This window comes from Poromitra crassiceps (genome assembly GCF_964638095.1).
Source record: "Poromitra crassiceps genome assembly, chromosome: 18".
NCBI lineage: Eukaryota > Metazoa > Chordata > Actinopteri > Beryciformes > Melamphaidae > Poromitra > Poromitra crassiceps.
Genome location: NC_139636.1, coordinates 20897286 through 20916401, shown reverse-complemented (window position 1 = coordinate 20916401; position 19116 = coordinate 20897286). Strand labels below are relative to the sequence as shown.

The window sequence follows — 19116 nt, the reverse complement described above, 5'->3', positions numbered from 1 at the left end:
TTTGGAGCAGAGAATATACCGAATAAACTTAATTCCTCTATAAGGTATATAAGGTACCTTTCAGAACGATGCATCATTTCCTTTAGTAATGAATGACGCATGGATAGCCTACTCTGAATTGAATACATTGCTACGTGGCGATTTAAAAAAAAAGTCTTGTTTCTAAGGTAACTAGCCAAGCCCACTGTGTTTTCAAGGGCAGAAGTTACAGTTTGCTGCTCGCATCTGTCTTTTCACAATGTGCCTGTTATTCTGCCAGTCTCCGATCCACTTTGAGAATGAAATGGGCGCAGAGCACGATCCGGCATGTGTTAGCAATAAAAAATGTCATGCACAAAATAGACATACACCTTCTCTGGAGGTAATCTGTACCATATGCTGCTAGTTCAGCTCAGAGTTGAGCCAGAGATGGGGACTTGGAATTGGACTCGATTTTCACTTAAGTCACACACACAGTGACTTGAGACTTGACTTGAGACTCGTCCACAAAGACAGGAGACTTTTGTGTGTGTGCATTAACATGAATGAAATGTCTACTAATAATAATGTCAACTAATCAATGTTGATATTGTATGCTAATAAAGGAGTGAGGATAATTACACTACATGCCTTGAATTGCTTTGTCTTAGCGATACAGTGTTCTAAGCCGACGGGATGGCATGCAGCAGATGATAGAACGCTCATCCATATGAGAATTGAGGCTTGACTTGGACTTGTAACCAAGGACTTGAGACTTGACTTGGACTTGGCCCTCAAAAACTTGTGACTTCTAGCTCAAAGACTTGAAACTTGACTTGGACTTGCAAAAAAATAACTTGTTAGCATCTCTGGGTTGAGCAACTCTAAACAGCTCACATGGAGCAGAGAATACTGAGGAGATGTGCACCGTTCACCTGTTTAAGCACAGAGTCTGTCGGAAGCTGTTTGGTACTGAGTATATATAGCCGTATATGTAGGCCTGATGTGAAATTTGAAAATGTTCATTTTTAGCTTGTCAAAGCCGCTTCACTCAAGTATAGTCTTGTTCTCCTTCTCTGGGTCTCTCTCTCTCTCTTTCGATACACAGTGGAGCCCGCCCACTCCACGCTACGAACTGCAACTACAGATTGGAGTTGGATCTGGAGGAGATCCGTCATGGTTGAGCGACACACGTGTCTGTCTGCAGTGTGCTGGGCCGAGGCCAGGCCAGCGGGAGGCGGGAGCAGCTTCCCGGAGAGGCGCTGCACGTCTGGTTCTGACAGAACTATTAGACCCCCTCCTGCCAGACTTGTAGGACACGGCAAGGTCGCTTCACTCACCACTTACTCTCAATCACAACAACCGAATGGAGTCTCATTAAATTTGCACTGAGCAAGGAAGGCCGGAGTCAAACAGAGAGAGGAGATGAGGGAGAGAGGTAGAGAGAAAGTTGACAACAGAGAGAGAGAGAGAGAGAGAACTGGTAGAACTAGAAAACATCCATATATTCACGCTTTGAAAGGATAGTCGATCTAAATTCTTCGGGTCAGGGGTTTTGATTGAGGCAACTACGGCATGGAGCAAAGAAAGAGGCAGGCACACACACACGCACACACACGTATACAGGCACGCACGCACGCATGCACGCACACACACGCACACGCACACACACACACACACACACACACACACACACACACACACAGTCCGAAGGTCACTGCTCCCATGGGAGGTAATGGGATACCGGTCAAACGGAACAGAATCAGTATTCAATCAGCAGATCCATTGCCTTCTACAAAGTGGCTGAGCTCCAGTATTTGCCGTTCTCCTTTCCACTCTGCATGGGAGAAAATGTCACAAACTGCATGACCAAATTTGCCAATTTAATGTTTCCTTGCTCACATGTAAACATATACTGTACTTTGTAGGGAAATGATTTAAACGGGCGTGGTCAGGGTGGGGTAAATCCTCCCGTTCTCCCCATTCACCATAGTTAGCATTTAGCTGCTAGCCCAGCCCAGGTGGACACAATCAGTGATTCAACCAGCGCAGTAAACGCACATACGTACACAGACGTACGTGATCTAGAATCCCCAATCCTGTAGTGTAGAGCCGCAGCACCGTCCTTTTGTGAGTCAGCCCATTGAGATATATGGGGGCTTTTACCCCACTCGCACGCCAGCCGTAGTAACATTTTGTGGGCGTTCCCACACAGACCGACTGTATCTATGGCACTTTTACATTGTTCCAAAAACAGCAATGGGCAATGTACCTTATTCCCATGAATAACACAGGCATACCATCCAGATATTCACAGTGCAGCTACAATGGAGTTCGATAGTAGAAAAATCTTCAGCTATCTAAAACGACAAAGAACGTTCAACATCAAGGTTTGTTGTCAGACTCTCTGAATCTAAGGACAAGGTCTTCATTCTAGATTCACCATTTTGCAACATCCTATGGTGGAAATCCATCATAGAAGATAAGATACCAATTTCACAATAGCCTCAATAGCCTATAATGCAACGCAGCTGTTGTGTTGAGGGTCACAGCTTTTTCTCAAATGGAAAAACTTGCTATTTTTATCACTGCCACTATACCTACAAGTACTGTAATGCATTGTGTTTGTTGAAAGCATAGACTGTATCAAAAGGACGTAGCCGCCATGACATCACCCATTGGCTTGTGGACTCCCGTTTTGAAGCCCCCAGTTTGGCATTTTGGCCACGGCCATCTTGGTTCTCGTGCAGCTTGCATGAGACGGCGCGAGACCGGGTGTTTCCCACAGAGCTGCAGCTCCACCTCCTATTGGTCCATGATCGGCAAGGTGCACGATCACTGGACAGGCGACCTGTCAATCACATCCAAAACATAGTCTTTTCCCCCGTCTATTTTACTCTAAACAATTCAATCAATCAATCAATCAATCAATCAATCAATCAATCAATCAATTTTATATTATATATCGCCAAATCATAACAGGAGTTATCTCAAGGAGCTTTACCAATAGAGCAGGTAAAAGGCCAGGCTCTTTATTTTAGATCCAACAATGGAAACAATTCTCACATGCACTGGCTATTTTTACTGCACAGGTCATGTGGCAATTTAAACAATTACCCAACAACAACAACATGCACTTAGTAATGGCAGCAAGGGAAGACCCCTTTAACGGGGGAGTAGTCTCTTGGCCAGACCCATGAGAGTTATTACACTAGATACAGTACGTTACTGCATGCTGCAGATCTCTCTCTCTTGGTCTGGGAGACTTTTAGCTCCAAACTGCTGTCGGAATAGGACAAATCAGCGTGACGTCACTTGCCACACAGAAATGCGGAACCCCGCGGCAGTTAATAGTATGAGTTGTGCCAAACAAACGTTAATATCTCAAAAACTATACATGACATCGCTTATATTTTGACATTTTTTAAACTCTGTTTACATTTTTAAAATGTAAACAGAGTTAGCTGGCTAGAGTCAGACACTCAAGCCTCGTGCCACTTGGGTTCCATTGCCGTTGCCACCCAGTGACGCAGTTTGTTTACCAAAATGCTGCTCGGCTGATCCCTCGTATACTGGCCAGTGATTGCTTCCCCCGAAATCCTGGGGGCACCAATCAGTAACGACTTTAGCGATCAGTACATGTATCTGTACTTTACTTGAGTATTTATATTTCTGACCATTTTCACTTTACTCCACTACATTTCCTAAATAAAAATGTATACTTTTACTCCATTACATTGCCCATTGCCCACCCATCCTGACTCTGTTGAATTTTGTTTTGTTTTCTTTCGCCAAGCAATGTACTGTAGTCCTTCAAGCCCCCCTCCTACATTTTACAATGGCTTCGAACGCGGCTCAGCTAATCACAATCAAGGACCAGAACTATCCATTTTACAATATGTAGTAGGAGGAGCAGTGCAGTGATTCAGCGTAATATTCAAGATTCAAGATTCACTTTAATAGATAATAAATGTTTTTTTGAACCAGGCTGGAAGTGGAAACATGTTTATTTCTGCTGTAAAGTCAGTCATTTTTTAACATGGGGCAATGGGGAACAACTCCTTTTTGGAGCCAGCTTCAAGTGGCCGTTCGACGAACTGCAGTTTTTGGCACTTGCGCATTGGCTTCATGCTGTCCAAGCCCGACATTGCCGCTTGAAAGGTATTCTGCGAAATGTTGGCAATCACTCAATCAACTGGAGTAGAAATAGACAAGGCAGGTTGAGGGAAACTGGGTACACCAAAAAAGTTTCTCTCTTTCAAGACTTCATTGCAAAATAACTCCTGGAATACATAAAACAGCAGAAGAGTATCTGAAGGTGGATTTTTTTCTTTAAAACTTATTCCAAATCATTAGTCTACTCATTTTGGCATACTTTCAATCCACCAAGCAGCATGTACGTATTTCAATCAAATTTCATTAATTGGTTCAGATTTTCCCACCCAACAACACTGCAGCAGGCGGTAGTGATCAGTGCAAAAACCAGCGGATATCTCTCCATATGTCCAAGAATAATTATGTCCTCTGGGGAAAGTAGATGTTTATTCCAGGGTCACGCCGGCATGTCAAAAGCAGAAAGTGTTTATTTCGATCACATGAACCACGTCTGCTCCGTGTTGATACAGCTGACGGTGATGTATTTCTCATGTGCAGGGGAAACACGCTCAGAGTGGTTTACAGAGGACTGAAATAACAGAAGTTGAATTCCCCACTATCAGCTCAGAAATCCACGACACATTTGGACCCCTATGGCTTACTGTAGTATAGCTAAGGACTAGTGAAGCCGCAGCACATGTAGTGGCCCAGAGGCTAGGAGCAAGGTTTCTTCTTCAGCTTGACTAATGCACTGTAAAAGCTTCAGGATACCCAAGGATGCAGTAAAACACATGATTCATGTTCCCAAACCCGAGTCCACTTGAAATCCTTTTGGGCGGTGTCAATCAGCGATACTGAGAAGATTCAATACAGACGGGTCAGTTGGATGAGAGAAGTCTCTATCCCAAAGAGGTCATGAGAGCGGTCCTCAGATTGGACTCAAGTGGGTGTTCTGGGGAGATAAGAGCTCCTCTTCACACTGATTCTCTGATGGGCCGACTCTGTTTGGTGCAGCACTGCTACTTGTTCTGGACCAGCCAACATGACTTGCTGATGATCCATGAAGAGAAGACTTGAGACTTCACTTGGGTTCTGATGACTTGGGACTTGACTTTGACTTGTACTTTGATGACAACTTGAAAAGGTTTCTATAAATGACTTTGTGTAAATGACTTAGATTGAAAATGATGAGATTTGTTCCACCAGATGACATTATTTATTTGTATTGAATGCTTGTGTTTTATTGAAGCAGAAACTGATTATATAAATCAAACTCATGATGCTCAGCCTCTTAGTAATTTCTTATCCTTTTCAAACCATATTCCATTGAAAAGTCTTAGGGCTCAGCCCTATCTTATGCCCAGTGCAACGGCAAGGGCAGGTGTTGTCATTGCTAGTTTTTAGCACTCAAAATCTCACTTCTTTTTAATATATTACCATTGGGTCAGTATATCAAAGGATGTGTTTCAGTGATGATATGGCCTTTAGGCTGTATTATGCTTCGTCGTGCGACACTTTGGAAACTGTCTCTGCACTTTTTTCTGGCTCTGAGGGTGTGTTCACACCTGTCTCGTTTGGAGTTGTTCTGAAACAGAGAGTACTTTCCCCGTTGGTGCGGTTTGTTTGTGGGAGTGCTTCACTGACACTATGACATTGTAATGGGTTCGCATTATACTGTTTATCTGTCACTGGCGTTTGCTGTGGCAAGAGATAGCTTTGTGGATTTGCTGGCTAATCTGGAAACCTGTTCTGTGTTGGTTTTGGGCCAGCATTCATCTGATGTAAACCGGTGTGTGTGTGTGTGTGTGTGTGTGTGTGTGTGTGTGTGTGTGTGTGTGTGTGTGTGTGTGTGTGTGCGCGCGTGCGTGGGTGTGTCATCTTCATTTCTTACAGGTCACACCAGTCGTGAATGCAGGAGCATCTTGACATGTCCAGACACATTAACTTTCTCTCTTTCACATAATGCATCTCTAATGGGGACAGAATGATTTCTTTGAATGCAGTGCAGCACTGATCTCATATCAAAGGGGAGATAGTTCGGATCTTGTTTACCAGTATATCTCCTTTACAATTTCTAGCCAGAGCACTTCATTCGTCATATAAATGAGATCAGGCTCCCCCTATAGGGCCTATACAATAGACCCTTCTCACGGTTGCCATTTTGTGTCAAAAAGGCAAGGTAAACACAGGTGCAAGCAAAACACTAATGAGGGTTTCAAAATTCCATGATTGGAATTTGGAAACCCTCATTAGTGTTTTGCTTGCACCTGTGTTTACCCTGCCTTTTTGACACAAAATGGCCCCCTGAAAAGGGTCTATTGGAAGTCAGAACTGGGAGAATGACTGTGTGGTAGATACTGTACCAACACTTCATCTCGATAATCTACTTGTTGGTACTTGTTTGCTTTGAGACTTCTTCCTGCTATATTAAGATGTAGACATCACTTGTCTGGGTCGTCTGTCACCCACAGCTTCTCTTATGGATTTTCCTCTTTTGATCCCTGCCATCTGCACCTCTTCATTCTCTCTCTCTCTTATTTCTTTGAACGTCAACACCATGAACAATTCATTCTTAGCCACAACTTCATAGGATCTGGCTCCATACTAGTGCAGAATAATTGCTGGATATCTCTGGCCCCGTGTCTGTATGTGTATAGTGACAGTTATCTCTCTTTTATGCCTTGTCTACCTACCTATACTGTATCTGAAGAGCTAACGGAGACCATTAGGAAGAGTGGGCTTTCCACATATAGGCTATAATAGTAATGTGGGAAGTCTTTATTGTCATATATTAATTGAACGCCCCCCTTTATGGGAAAACACATTCTACAATATAATACATACAGCACTGTATGTCCTCTTCAGTTAATGCCATCTAGATAAAAAGCACAGGAGTGTTACTGACAGTAAATGGGAAATTAAAAACAGTACCCAGAGTGATTTTAAAGCACAGCTTCTGCTTTGAAATGTCTATATCTTGCGCGCTCAATTCCTAGGCTCTCCCGCTGCGCGGGCTCACTTCGCCCACCCTGTAGCTCACCGAGCTGGCCCTGCTGCTCACCAAGCTGGCCCTGCTGCTCGCGTACACAGCTCAGCCGCTGCGTGGCCTCACCTGCAGCCTGCTGCTGCGTGGTCTCGCCTGCTCTATTGGCACGGTGTGTGTGTGTGTGTGTGTTGCTCACAAAATGTCATTGCCCTTAAGTTGACATGCGCGCGGGTGTGTGTGTATGTGTATGTGGGCCCCTTAAGTTTACATCAGTGCCTATGACATTATCAGTGATGTCATAAGATGATTTTTGCCCCACTGATGTCATAGGAGGCATTGTGACATCACTGATGACATCATCAGTCTTATGACATCACTGATGACATCATCAGTGATGTCACAATGCCTCCTATGACATCATCAGTGGGGCAAAAATGGAAACAAACAAACATTGCCCACTTGCTCCCTTTTATAGATGATGATGAAATTAAATGAAATAAATCTAATTCGGATGTAAAATGTCAAGCGCAGAAATTAGAAAATTCCACATAAGTCTCCAATTCAGCAGCTCCATGTTTTGTCTGTTGCCAGAATTGTGCTGTGGTTTTCAGCCTGGAAGAGACTGGTTTGTGTTTAGAAATTAAACTGGCCAAGAATTTTTTTATGGTTAAGAATAGGACTTTGGGACTTGACTTGATTCAACATGGAATCACCATTGACTTTTTCTCTCTCTGTCCAGTTTTCTCCCCGGTAGTTGCTCCACCTGCTATGCCAAACTGGGAAGAGCTGTAGACTAGCACATGCTTCCTCCGATACATGCGCAGTCCCCAGCCGCTTCTTTTTACCTGACAGCAAGGAGTTTCACCGGCAGGACGTAGCGCATGGGAGGATCACGCTATTCCCCCCGGTTCCCCTCCCCACAAACAGGTGCCCCCCGACCGACCAGAGGAGGCAGCCACCAGAACACATACCCCACCGGCTTCCCACCCGCAGACACGGCTAATTGTGTCTGTAGGAACGTCTGACCAAGGCGGAGGTACCGCTGCCGGGAATTGAACCTGGCTCTCTGCGGTGGTAAGGCGAGTGCTTTTCCCTCGACACACTACCCAGTCAGACGCCCCCTCAGGCCTGATCCTTATTTTGTGTCTGTTTACTGTGCACAGTGACTGACTGCAGTCACGCTCTCTCATATGAAGGCTGACTGACGCAGCCAGTCTGCCAGCTGCATGCGTCAACACACACGCACACGCACAGCAGGCTATGACACAGTGCAACTTTGAAGCACTTTGCAGAGCACAACCCTCTGAGGCACAGGAACAAATGGACGTCTAAAGAAGAAAAAGAAAGACCCCCAATCCATTGTAGGTTGGCTGAAGAAGGATTCACTGTTTTCTATCACCTTTCTCGTCTTAATCAATTGACGTAAACTTGGCTGGAGCTCTCCTTCCCCGTACCAGACTCCATCATGTCACATCAGCATTCCCCTGTTCCCTTCCAGGCTCACAATTAAAACCAGATCCGCTTCAGAGCCACGTGTGACTGCGTGTGTGTGTGTGTGTGTGTGTGTGTGTGAGAGAGAGAGAGAGGGAGAGGGAGAGGGAGAGGGAGAAGGAGAAGGAGAAGGAGAAAGAGAGAGAGACTAGTGAGAGTGTGTCTTATGTTATTCTTATGCGTGCTGGCGGGTAAGTGTTTCACTACCACAGATGTAGTGTATCTCCCTCCCAGGCAGACACAGTGGGGACTGGTCTCCACTGGTACAGAGTAGCACCACTGCAGACCCCCTGTTCTCCCCCACCGCACGCACACGCGCGCCAGGCAGTGACCTCTCGCACAGCCAGACAGGCAGGCAGGCAGGCTGTGAACAGAGAGAGGGACCTGCAGCGTGTCACCCAGCATGCAGAGACCCCCTGCCTGTAATGGCACAACGCTTCAGAGCAGAACAGTAACATGCCATTGCTTTGTCTGCAGCTGTGGGACGTGATGAGACTTTTGAACGCTCGACAACTAGCAGCGCACACATCACACGCTCTCAACAAGTGTGTCCTATAGCCTACTGTGGTGTGTGGTTTCCAAAGACAACTGCTCCAGTGATTCTTTCCAACCTGGCCTGAAATTAAGGGCTCACAAATGTTGAGAAAAGGGTCAACCACTGTAAAAGCATATTTTTGGTTTTAGTGTGGCTTTAAAGGTTAAGTTCACCCAAAAATGAAAATTCAGTCATTATCTACTCAGCCCCATGCCAGTGGAAGTGCAGGTGATGTTTTTTAGTCCACAAAACAATCCTGGAGCATCCCAGGGAAACAGTGTTCTCATAAACAACTTGACATGGATGGTGACCAACTTTATAACATAAAAAAAGGCTCCATATTGCACCTCGGGCATAATCCAAGTGTTCAAAACCCCCGACATGCCAAGTTGACTTGAAAAGCTGTCATTTACCCCTTTTTAGCCAAAATCCTCACTGTACCAGGTAGCGCGTCTGAAGTGGGTGCAAGAGTTTGGAAGGTGCGTAAATGCATCGCTAGAAGTATTTCCAGTCTTCTTTCCTGGATTTTTGGACGCTAATCCTCTGGTCAAAAGTGTTTACTACACACCAGGACTTCACGGAGGGATTAAATGGAGCAGTTGAGATCCAGACGAAGAGCGCATGTACGAGCGCTTGAGCTTGTGCACCCACAGACGCGCGAACGTGGACACGCTTCAGAGCTACCTGGATACAGTGGGACGTGTTTTCAAGTCAACTTGGCATGTCGGGACTTTTGAAGACTTTTGAATGCATTCTTTCCAATGGCCTGCAGGGGGTGACTCCAATGGCTGCAAAAAGAAGTCCGATTGTATGGAAGTCAAAGGGAAAAAGACGGTACTTCTCACTTGATTTATGGCCTCAGTAAAAACTTTATGATGAGTTTATGTTCTCAATTGCTAGTTTCAAGTCTTCTTCAACACAGCATTATATTTTGTAAATGATGGACCCATTTAGAGTAAAATAGACAATAAAGCAGACTTTGCTTGGGGGCGTGATTGACAGGTCGCCTGTCCAGTGATCACGCAGCTCGCCTATCACGGACCAATAGCAGCCTGCGCTGCGGCTCTTCTCATCCAAAATTCACGTGACTTCTGGCTCCAAATAACCAAGATGGCGACGGTGAAAATGCCATGGTCGAGGCTTCAAATCGTGAGTCCAAAAACCAAATGGGTGACGTCACGGTAGCTATACGTCCATATTTGGTAAGTTAGTAAGTTTGGTAAGCACATGGTAAGTTTTTCAGTCAAGAGAAAGTAAGACAGAGACAAGAATAGTGGTTGTGTCACACATGGTCGTTCAAATAGCCAAAAAGCCATCAAAGAGGGCATTATATTTCAGCTATCTGCAAAGAGGCAAGCTATGGCTGCATTGCATTATGGATGGACTATTGAAGCTACTGTCTGTGGAGGAAATTGCCTCTGCCTCCCTCTGCCTGCCTCTGCCTGATGGCTTTCTCTCTATGATTGTCAAACATCAGTGTAAAATGGAGAGTATAGGAAGGAAGAAGCCGTGGCTCTTCTATTCTGCAGGGCTGACACCAAAATCTGACGTTTTTCCTCCTATTATACTCCACTGGAGCTGCGCTGTGAAGAGTGTATTGTCACATCGTCCACATTTGGCCATGCAGTTCTCCACAGGAATAGTAAAAAATACATTTCCAAACAACAAACTTGGCCCAGAAATGCAGAATACAATAGCTACAATACAATAGCCTACAATACAATAGTGTTCAAGTGTTTTAGAGAGGATTTCTCCTTGAAAGCCTTCCAAAACATCACATCTGCCCAAACTTGAAACCAAGACAGCTCACACGTAAAATGTGATTAGAAGCTCATCTTCAGGGTGGTACATGTCCCTGAGCACTGGGTATCCTGTTCCACTATACGTTTTCTGTGACACGTCCCTAAGGGAATCAAAGCCAGCGCGGTGCGGTCGCTGTATTCTTGGGTTTACTGGGAGCTGTAGGAACTAGCCCACCATATAGGGCAGTTTCCTGTTCTGACAGGAGACCACAGCCAAAGAAGGGAAACCCAACACCCACCTGCGACGAGCACTGAGTCAGACGTGTGTGTTTGTGTGTGTGTGTGTGTGTGTGTGTGTGTGTATATGTGTCTGTATGTGTGTGTGTGTCTGTGTGTGTGTGTGTGTGTGTGTGTGTGTGTGTGTGTGTGTGTGTGTGTGTGTGTGTGTGTTTGTGTATGTGTGTGGGAGGGCTGCCATATGCTAGATGTGCCAATGCGGAACTGCAAGCTGCAGTCGGTGGGAAGAGACATTATAGCATTGGGTAATTATAATAAGTATCCTGTGTTGAAGCCTGCGACATCAAGTCCTCAAACAGCCAAGCACAAAGAGAGCTGTTTTTGCATTGCTTGTTTTTATCCAATGATTGGTACAAAGGTCATGAAACAAACAAACAAATACATACATACATACATACATACATACATACCGGTACATACATACATACATACATACTGTACATCACATATACAGTAGATTTACAGCACTTTTAACATTATTATCTAAAGCCTATGTCAAAGTATTACTTTTCAATAATAAGACTGCAGAGCATTTTGGTCTTGTTTGCATGATATCCCTTTTTTATAATTTTTTTTCACGTGTTTACTTTTTTCTCCCATTTTCTCCCCAATTGTACTTGCTGCTGTCCCAGCCGTTGCTCCACCCCCCTCTGCCGATCTGGGGAGAGCCGTCATGCTTCCTCCGATACATGTGCAGTCGCCAGGCGCTTCTTTTCACCTGACAGGGTGTGGCGCGTGGGAGGATCACACTATTCCCCCCCAGTTCCCCTCCTCCCGAACAGGCGCCCCCGACCGACCAGAGGAGGCACTAGTGCGGCGACCAGGACTCGAACTCCCCTGGCTTCCCACCCGCAGACACAGACTATTGTGTCTGTAGGAACGTCTGACAAAGCTGGAAGTACCGCTGCCGGGAATTGAACCCGGGTTTCCGTAGGGGAGTGCTTTTACCTCGACACTACCCAGACGCCCCATATCCTATTATTTGAAGGATTAGCCTGCTGCCAAAATCACAGAAAATTATAAAATCACGGAGGTTCCTGAGGGAAGCTCCATGGTGATGTCTTTTCACACTCCGAGAAGTCATTACGTTACTGAGAGTATGAGAGGATATAAAAAAGGAAAATAGCTCTGGCTGACAGAGATGCCATAAAGATACAATGCACAGAGGCCGGGTCACCACCACCGTTAGCATAATATGGAAAAATCACCTCATTTGCTCCCACTTGGCAGAGAGAGAGAATGGATGGCGCGATATGAAGGTTCATTTTGGCAGGCGGCGGCTCGATTATAAGGTCAACCCACGCTCCAATCGGCTGGCTTGTTTTAGTGGGGAGACGGCGAATGATGTCGCCGCGTTGGGCTTATCTGTCACTGCAGCCACTGGGCATCCTGAGGTTTCCAGGCCGAGCCGCATATCAGGAAATCTTCACAAAATGGAATATGGAGACCCTGCACATGCGCACACACACACACGGCCAAACACACGCACACACATCACCCCTATTTCCACTGTCTGTAAACCTGCTACTACTACTGTTTACCATGCTATTTTATCCCAATAAGTATTACCTAGACAAATCTCTACACTTTGTGTGTATAGCCTACTCTATGCCACATTTCAGCTGCAGCCACGCATTACGTCTATATTCGATAATGTCTTCTTGCATGTCATCCTATCCGCTGGCCCAATGCACCACAGACACCCGCCATACATCTACAGCTGGACCCATACTGTGTGGCAAGCAAGTTGCCTGAATGCACAGGTCGATTGCATGTCGATATATATATATATATATATACCGTATATATATATATATATATACCGGTATATATATATATACACACACACACAATATGAGGACATATATGGGGATATATATATATATATCCCCATTATGTCCTCATATTGTATGTATACGTATAGCCTACTGCGAAGATGTGTTTTGCATTGTCCTTCCTTGTATTGTATGTGAGCGGCCCTGTTGTTCCTGCATGTGTCAGCGTCTACCGTGTTGAGATAATTTATTCACATGTCGATGCACCAAAGGCTGCATATTTATTGTGCACACAGAGACATTAAGGATTGCTATTTTACTACTAAGCCTCGAGTCAATAGGTGAAGTGCTTCTGAGTCTGATCATGCCTGTGCAATAGAGCTCAACAGTCACATGACACCTCGGTTCCGGAAGAGTAGCCTATTTCCCCGTTCATATTCTGCAATGAGATATTGATTATTCGCCATAATGTCGTAACCACCCAATGTAGACTTACCACGGGCCTGCCAGTGGTGAAATGATGGTATATCTTCCTGTTGAAGCCAGAAATCTGTAAGATATCATACTTGTTTATTTTTTTTGTATTATTTGATTTCATGGAGAAGTACTACACCCACAATTTGACAATGTGATATTGACGTCTTTGATTGGTGGAGCTCGCTATATGGTCATGTGTGATTGGTGGCCTGCACTCATTTCTCTCTCTGGCTGTTTTGTCTCTGGCTAGGCTAATACGGATGGCTAAATCTTGCAAAGTAAAGGGCTAAAAAACCACCACTGAGTAACAACCAATATATTATCAAAGCTATTATGAGTCATGCTGCTTTTAATGCCGGTGCCCGTTTTGAAATCTGTTACCCGGTTCGTTCACATTAATGCATGGAAATGCATCCATCTATGATAAAGTTAGCATTGAGCTAACAGTCTAATGGTGGCCACTCAAGACCGCTGGTCCTGTCCACTCCCGCCCTGAGTGTTCTCCCATTGGCTGAAACACTCTGTCGCTCAATCATCTGCTAATCTGATTGGCTGGAAATGCTGGAATGGATTATGGGATGAGTAGTTTCTTCACTCTTGCGATATAATAGGTACACAGTCTTGTACCCAGCACTTTTTGTTCATTTTTCGATGTTTTTTCAACTCTGAATCAAATGTTTTATGTTCACGATTCTCTCTCAGGCCGGTTGGCTTGGTGTTGGTTCCAGGCTTAAAACACTTTAGATTTTTCAAAACCTGATTGAGAAAAATGAATGGGGAAACATTCTGCCGGAACCCGGGGTGACGTCACAATGTCATGTGACTGTTGAGTTCTATAAGTCTATACGTCGTGTACTTACAATAACTCACTGAGAACAACTTCAATAAAACAGGTGAGAGGTCATTTTCATTGGCATTTGGCCTCCCTCATACGAGAACTTTTCTCTTAACCCTGGGAGCTGGCATAACAAAGCCCTTGCCTCTGAAGTGTTCTTCTCATGGCCGGTTCCTGTTAGAGATACGGTCTCTCTCTATAACTCTGTTTGATTCACATCACTCTGCATAATGCATGATAGCACATAGGTCCCCCCAGGCCTTTCATTACGTAAACCTGTTGCAATTGGAGCCAGAGCAGAACTTTTACAGCATCCATCAAAAGAAGGGCCAGTACTGTGTAGCTATTACAGTAAGGTGATTCATGAAAATGTATTACTGGCTGAGCAAAGGTGGAGTCTGAATGAGGGCAATATGAAAAAACTGGGAGAAGTAAAGCCAGTGTGAACATAATTGGAGAACGTGCACTGCAGCCTGCAAATGTACAAATGAAAGAATTCCCTTCATCTATGGGTGAAAAGTTGAATGCTAATCTCTGCAGGGCATCAGAATAGAGGAAACTGGCTGTGAGCAGGGCTTTCACTAAAACCCTCAAAGGTAAGGCATTAAGACAGCCTGGGGAGATGAGGTTCTGCACCAGCCTTTTACACATTAACAAAGCAGTCACATATAAGGAGGAGGATTCCCCAAGATCTCCTCTATAGTACAACATGGCAGAAAGCTAGAGGCACTGCAGGTTGGCTTTACAAACACCTGTGCTCCTGTGCTCTGAGGAGGCTCAAGGTAAGCATCATTTCTACTACAAACATGATCTGTGTCAGGGGTGTCTGTTACTCAGTTATAGGCCTACTACTACTCCTACTCCTACTCCTACTACTACTACTAATCACTCACTCAGCAATTACAGACATTGGGCAATAGTTTTCCTTTTGTATGTCAGAGGACTGTCTGCAGGTGTGACTTGATATAAATCCCTAAAGCATCAATTTGTGCATGTCATTTCCGATGTTTGTGACTCTTGTTTGTCTTTATGGATCTATGGTCGTTGGGGTAAATCCAATGAAGAAGCACTTTCCTTCTCATAAATATCTGTGGTAAGATGAAGAGAGGAGGATGGAACTTGTATTGGGAAAATGATGTATATCACATGAAAATGTGTAATAACACATTAACAAACTTGTTTATTTGGAAACTAACATAGGGTAACAAGTGCAGAAACACCTTGTTTCACATTCATTAACAACAACTCACCGGCTGCATTCTTCCCACAGATGAGGTGCTGGCAGAGCTGCAGACAGCCCCAGATCTCTGCGTCACTGTTGACGGCCTGCTCCAGAGACTCCACTGTGAACTTGGGGATCCCGTTATCTTTCTCCACCAGCGCACTGCGCAGCACGCGCGCGTACACCTCGCGGAAGAGGCTCTCCATGCACGCGGACAGGTAGATGGCTGCGTGCTCGTGGATGCGCACGGCGACCCTGCTGTCCACCATCCACCTGAAGAACTTGCCCACGTTGAAGGTGAGTCCGCAGCGTAGCGCCTTGCCGCGGCTGAACTTATCCTCCGTGCTCATGTTGTACAGGGACAAGGCACCGAGGGCCGCGGTGATGCAGTTCACCGACACGGTCCACGACAGCACAATCTTTATGGCACTTTGGATCTCGTATTTGGTGCATTTGGCGTAGCGCAAACTCAGCCGCTGCGCCTCCTTGGCGACCCTGACCAGGGCCCGGCTGACCAGCACCGACAGCCGGAGCAGGACGTCCTGCGGCGGGGTCGGTAGGCTCATCTCGTCGCCCCTGCCCAGTGCGCTCGCCACTTCCCCGAGGCTCCACGGCACATCCTCTAGCTCGGGTAGTTTAGCGCACTGCCCGGTGGTGCACTCCAGGATCTCGGCGTCTTCGACCAGGACGGTGTTGACAGTGTCCAGGCTGTTGTGTCGACTGTGCATCGAGTCGGTTAGATGCCAGTAGTTCCCCCCATGTGCCTCTGAGCAGCACAGCGACGCACTGGAAGACCTGAAGGAGTCCGCGGCTCCACCATAACCCGAGTCTAGCGTCAAATCCTCCAGGGTCCTCGCTACTGACTTGCTACTCCTTGCCATAACTGCACTTCATACTGTAAGAGTGGGGTAAGAGGCAATGGAGTTTGGATACGCGCTCGCCTTGGTGCGAGGTCTGGTAACAAATGTCGCTTATTTCCACCGCCTGAAAAGTCAGTCAGCTGAAGTGTAAACTTGTAGTATCTCTCCACAGTGCATCAGCAGTGTGTTTTACCAATTCAGTCTCTGACAGATGGGGGCGGGGTCGGAGAGAACCGAGAACGGCTGTCAGCCAATGGTCTCTCGGGACGAAGCAGCAAAGTGTTTTAATTGGACCGCTTCACAGGCTCAATAGAAATCCATTGATATAACCCTAATTGTTGTTAAATAATAAGACTGATTGATAAAGAGCAAATAATAGCGTGTAAACAGTGAGCACGTTTTTTTCCTACAATAAAAGTTTTAATCAAAGCTTTGAAATACCATGCAGAACTCTGTCTTTATTATCTAATTACCAAATGTAAAATGTAAAAGATAGAAACTAGGATAGATGATAATGCACATCATACAGTAGCAGCACAGTAGGCTAGTTATATAACGCATGTTTGTAGTACAATTCCTTCCATTTAGATATCTTCTGAGGGCCCATGTCTGATCGTAACATGACTCAACTAAGTGCATCAATAATAGATTGCATGCATAATATATCCTTCTCTCTTCCTTTGGCGAGGAGCTCATTGAAAAGATCTGAATTACATTCAAGGTCATTTGCTGGGATCACTCACACAGGGTCTAACTTGCACCAGTATTTGGTTATTTATTTCTCTGAAACAGGTGCTCTGGCTCTAGCCTGCCCCACAACGAATGCCATTGCACCTTTGCAATATTTATTTGTATGTGTACTCTACTGAAAAGCCAATGAGGGTTCAGCCTGCAAATCAGTAAGTACAGTACTGTAAGGTGGGCTGAGATAGACAGCTGGGTTGGTAAGTGTGTGGTTATTATCTAATGTCAAATAACGAGATATGTGGTTTCACTTAAATGTGGTGTTAATGGTACAAGAGTGCAGATATATTACTGACAGAACCTTACCAGTTCAGTGCAAGTCAATAACTGTACAATCTCCATGCACAGTGTAAATTGAGCTGAGGGATTGAACCCGTCTAAACTGTTAGTAAAACAATAACAAACATGCATTGCATTAATTTGGTCTGTGGGGCTGAGGTTGAGTTGACATCTGAGTTGCAGTGAGGCTGGGTCTGCAGCTGAGCAGCTTGGATTTCTTCCTGGAGCAACAGTGAACCCTGGTGTGCTGCAGTCGAACTTCAATTCACTACATAACCATAATAAGTGTGACATTTACCAAGATTTCAGCTTTTTGCCAACTAGGGCGCTGCTAGATGATGTCACTAGGTTGACTGTACAGTACCAGTAGTAAGGATTTTGAATGTTTTGATGAATGAAAACAACCACAATCCACGTCAGAAACACAATTATGCTGTGAGCGTGTTAGAATTCAAAATCCTTACTTAACTAGCCTTCAAGGGACAGCTCACCCTAAAATCCAAAATACATATTTTCCTCTCACCTGCAGTGCTATTTATTCATCTATTTTCTATTCTATTATCCATCATTTTGTGTTAGTTGCCTGAATTTTGGAGATATCAGCCCTGCCTTCTCTCCAATACAATGGATGGCACTCGGCTTGTGGTGCTCAAAGCACCAAAAAAAGACATTTGAAAAACTCAACAGCAATGTCTCTTTCCAGAAATCATGACTCGGTTACTTAAGATAATGCACAGACTTTGTTGTGAGCTGTTTCATGTACTATTTTCGGTAACACTTCATAATACTGTAACACAAAAAATGGGTAGTTACTGAGGAACGAGTAAGGAACGAACCATTAGTTCATGAATAGTTAATGATTAGTTAATGAGTAGTTGATAGGTAGTTCCTTAATGGTAGTTACTTAAGAACTGACCATTAGTTACCATGTTAACGAACCAGTAAGTAATGATTACTTCCCTAAAAAATTTTTTTTTTCATTTGTTTTCATTCACTAGTTCATTAATAGTTAATGGGTAGTTCCTTAAAGATCCTTAATGGTAGTTACTTAAGAACTGACCATTAGTTCCCATGGTAGTTATGTTAAAGTAAGCAGGAAGTAATGGTGTATTCCTTAGTAACAACTCAGTAAGATGTACTGCTTTACTTGAGGGGGCACAAACATGTTAAGTAATGGTAAAGTAAGCAGGAAGTAATGGTGTATTCCTTAGTAACAACTCAGTAAGATGTACTGCTTTACTTGAGGGGGCACAAACATGGGAACTAATGGTAAAGTAAGCAGGAAGTAATGGTGTATTCCTTAGTAACTACTCAGTAAGATGTACTCCTTTACTTGAGGGGGCACAAACATGGGAACTAATGGTAAAGTAAGCAGGAAGTAATGATGCACTAACATGGTAAGTAATGGTAAGGTAATCATGAAGTAACGATGAGTACTCATGAACAACTGGTAAGTATTTGGTGGAGTCATGCTCACGAACATGGTAACTAATAGTCAGTTCTTAAGGAACTACCTGTTCATGAACTAGTGAAATATTAAAAAAAAAAAAAAATAGGGAAGTAATCATTACTTACTCGTTCGTTAACATGGTAACTAATGGTCAGTTCTTAAGTAACTACCACGAGAACTAATGGTCAGTTCTTAAGTAACTACCATTAAGGATCTTTAAGGAACTACCCATTAACTATTAATGAACTAGTGAATGAAAACAAATGAAAAAAAAAATTAGGGAAGTAATCATTACTTACTGGTTCGTTAACATGGTAACTAATGGTCAGTTCTTAAGTAACTACCATTAAGGAACTACCTATCAACTACT

At 44.4% G+C, this 19116-nt stretch overlaps 1 protein-coding gene across 1 annotated transcript in view; it reads right to left on the bottom strand.

Annotated features, from left to right (window-relative positions):
- The window catches only part of btbd11b (BTB (POZ) domain containing 11b), a 96201-nt gene extending 79820 nt beyond the window's left edge, over nucleotides 1-16381 (bottom strand). The window contains exon 1 of the mRNA XM_083655066.1: nucleotides 15442-16381. Within this exon, the coding sequence (XP_083511192.1) occupies nucleotides 15442-16294 (853 nt within the window). The 5' untranslated portion in view covers nucleotides 16295-16381. The remainder of the gene's footprint in view (nucleotides 1-15441) is intronic.
- Between the last annotated feature and the right edge of the window lie 2735 nt (nucleotides 16382-19116).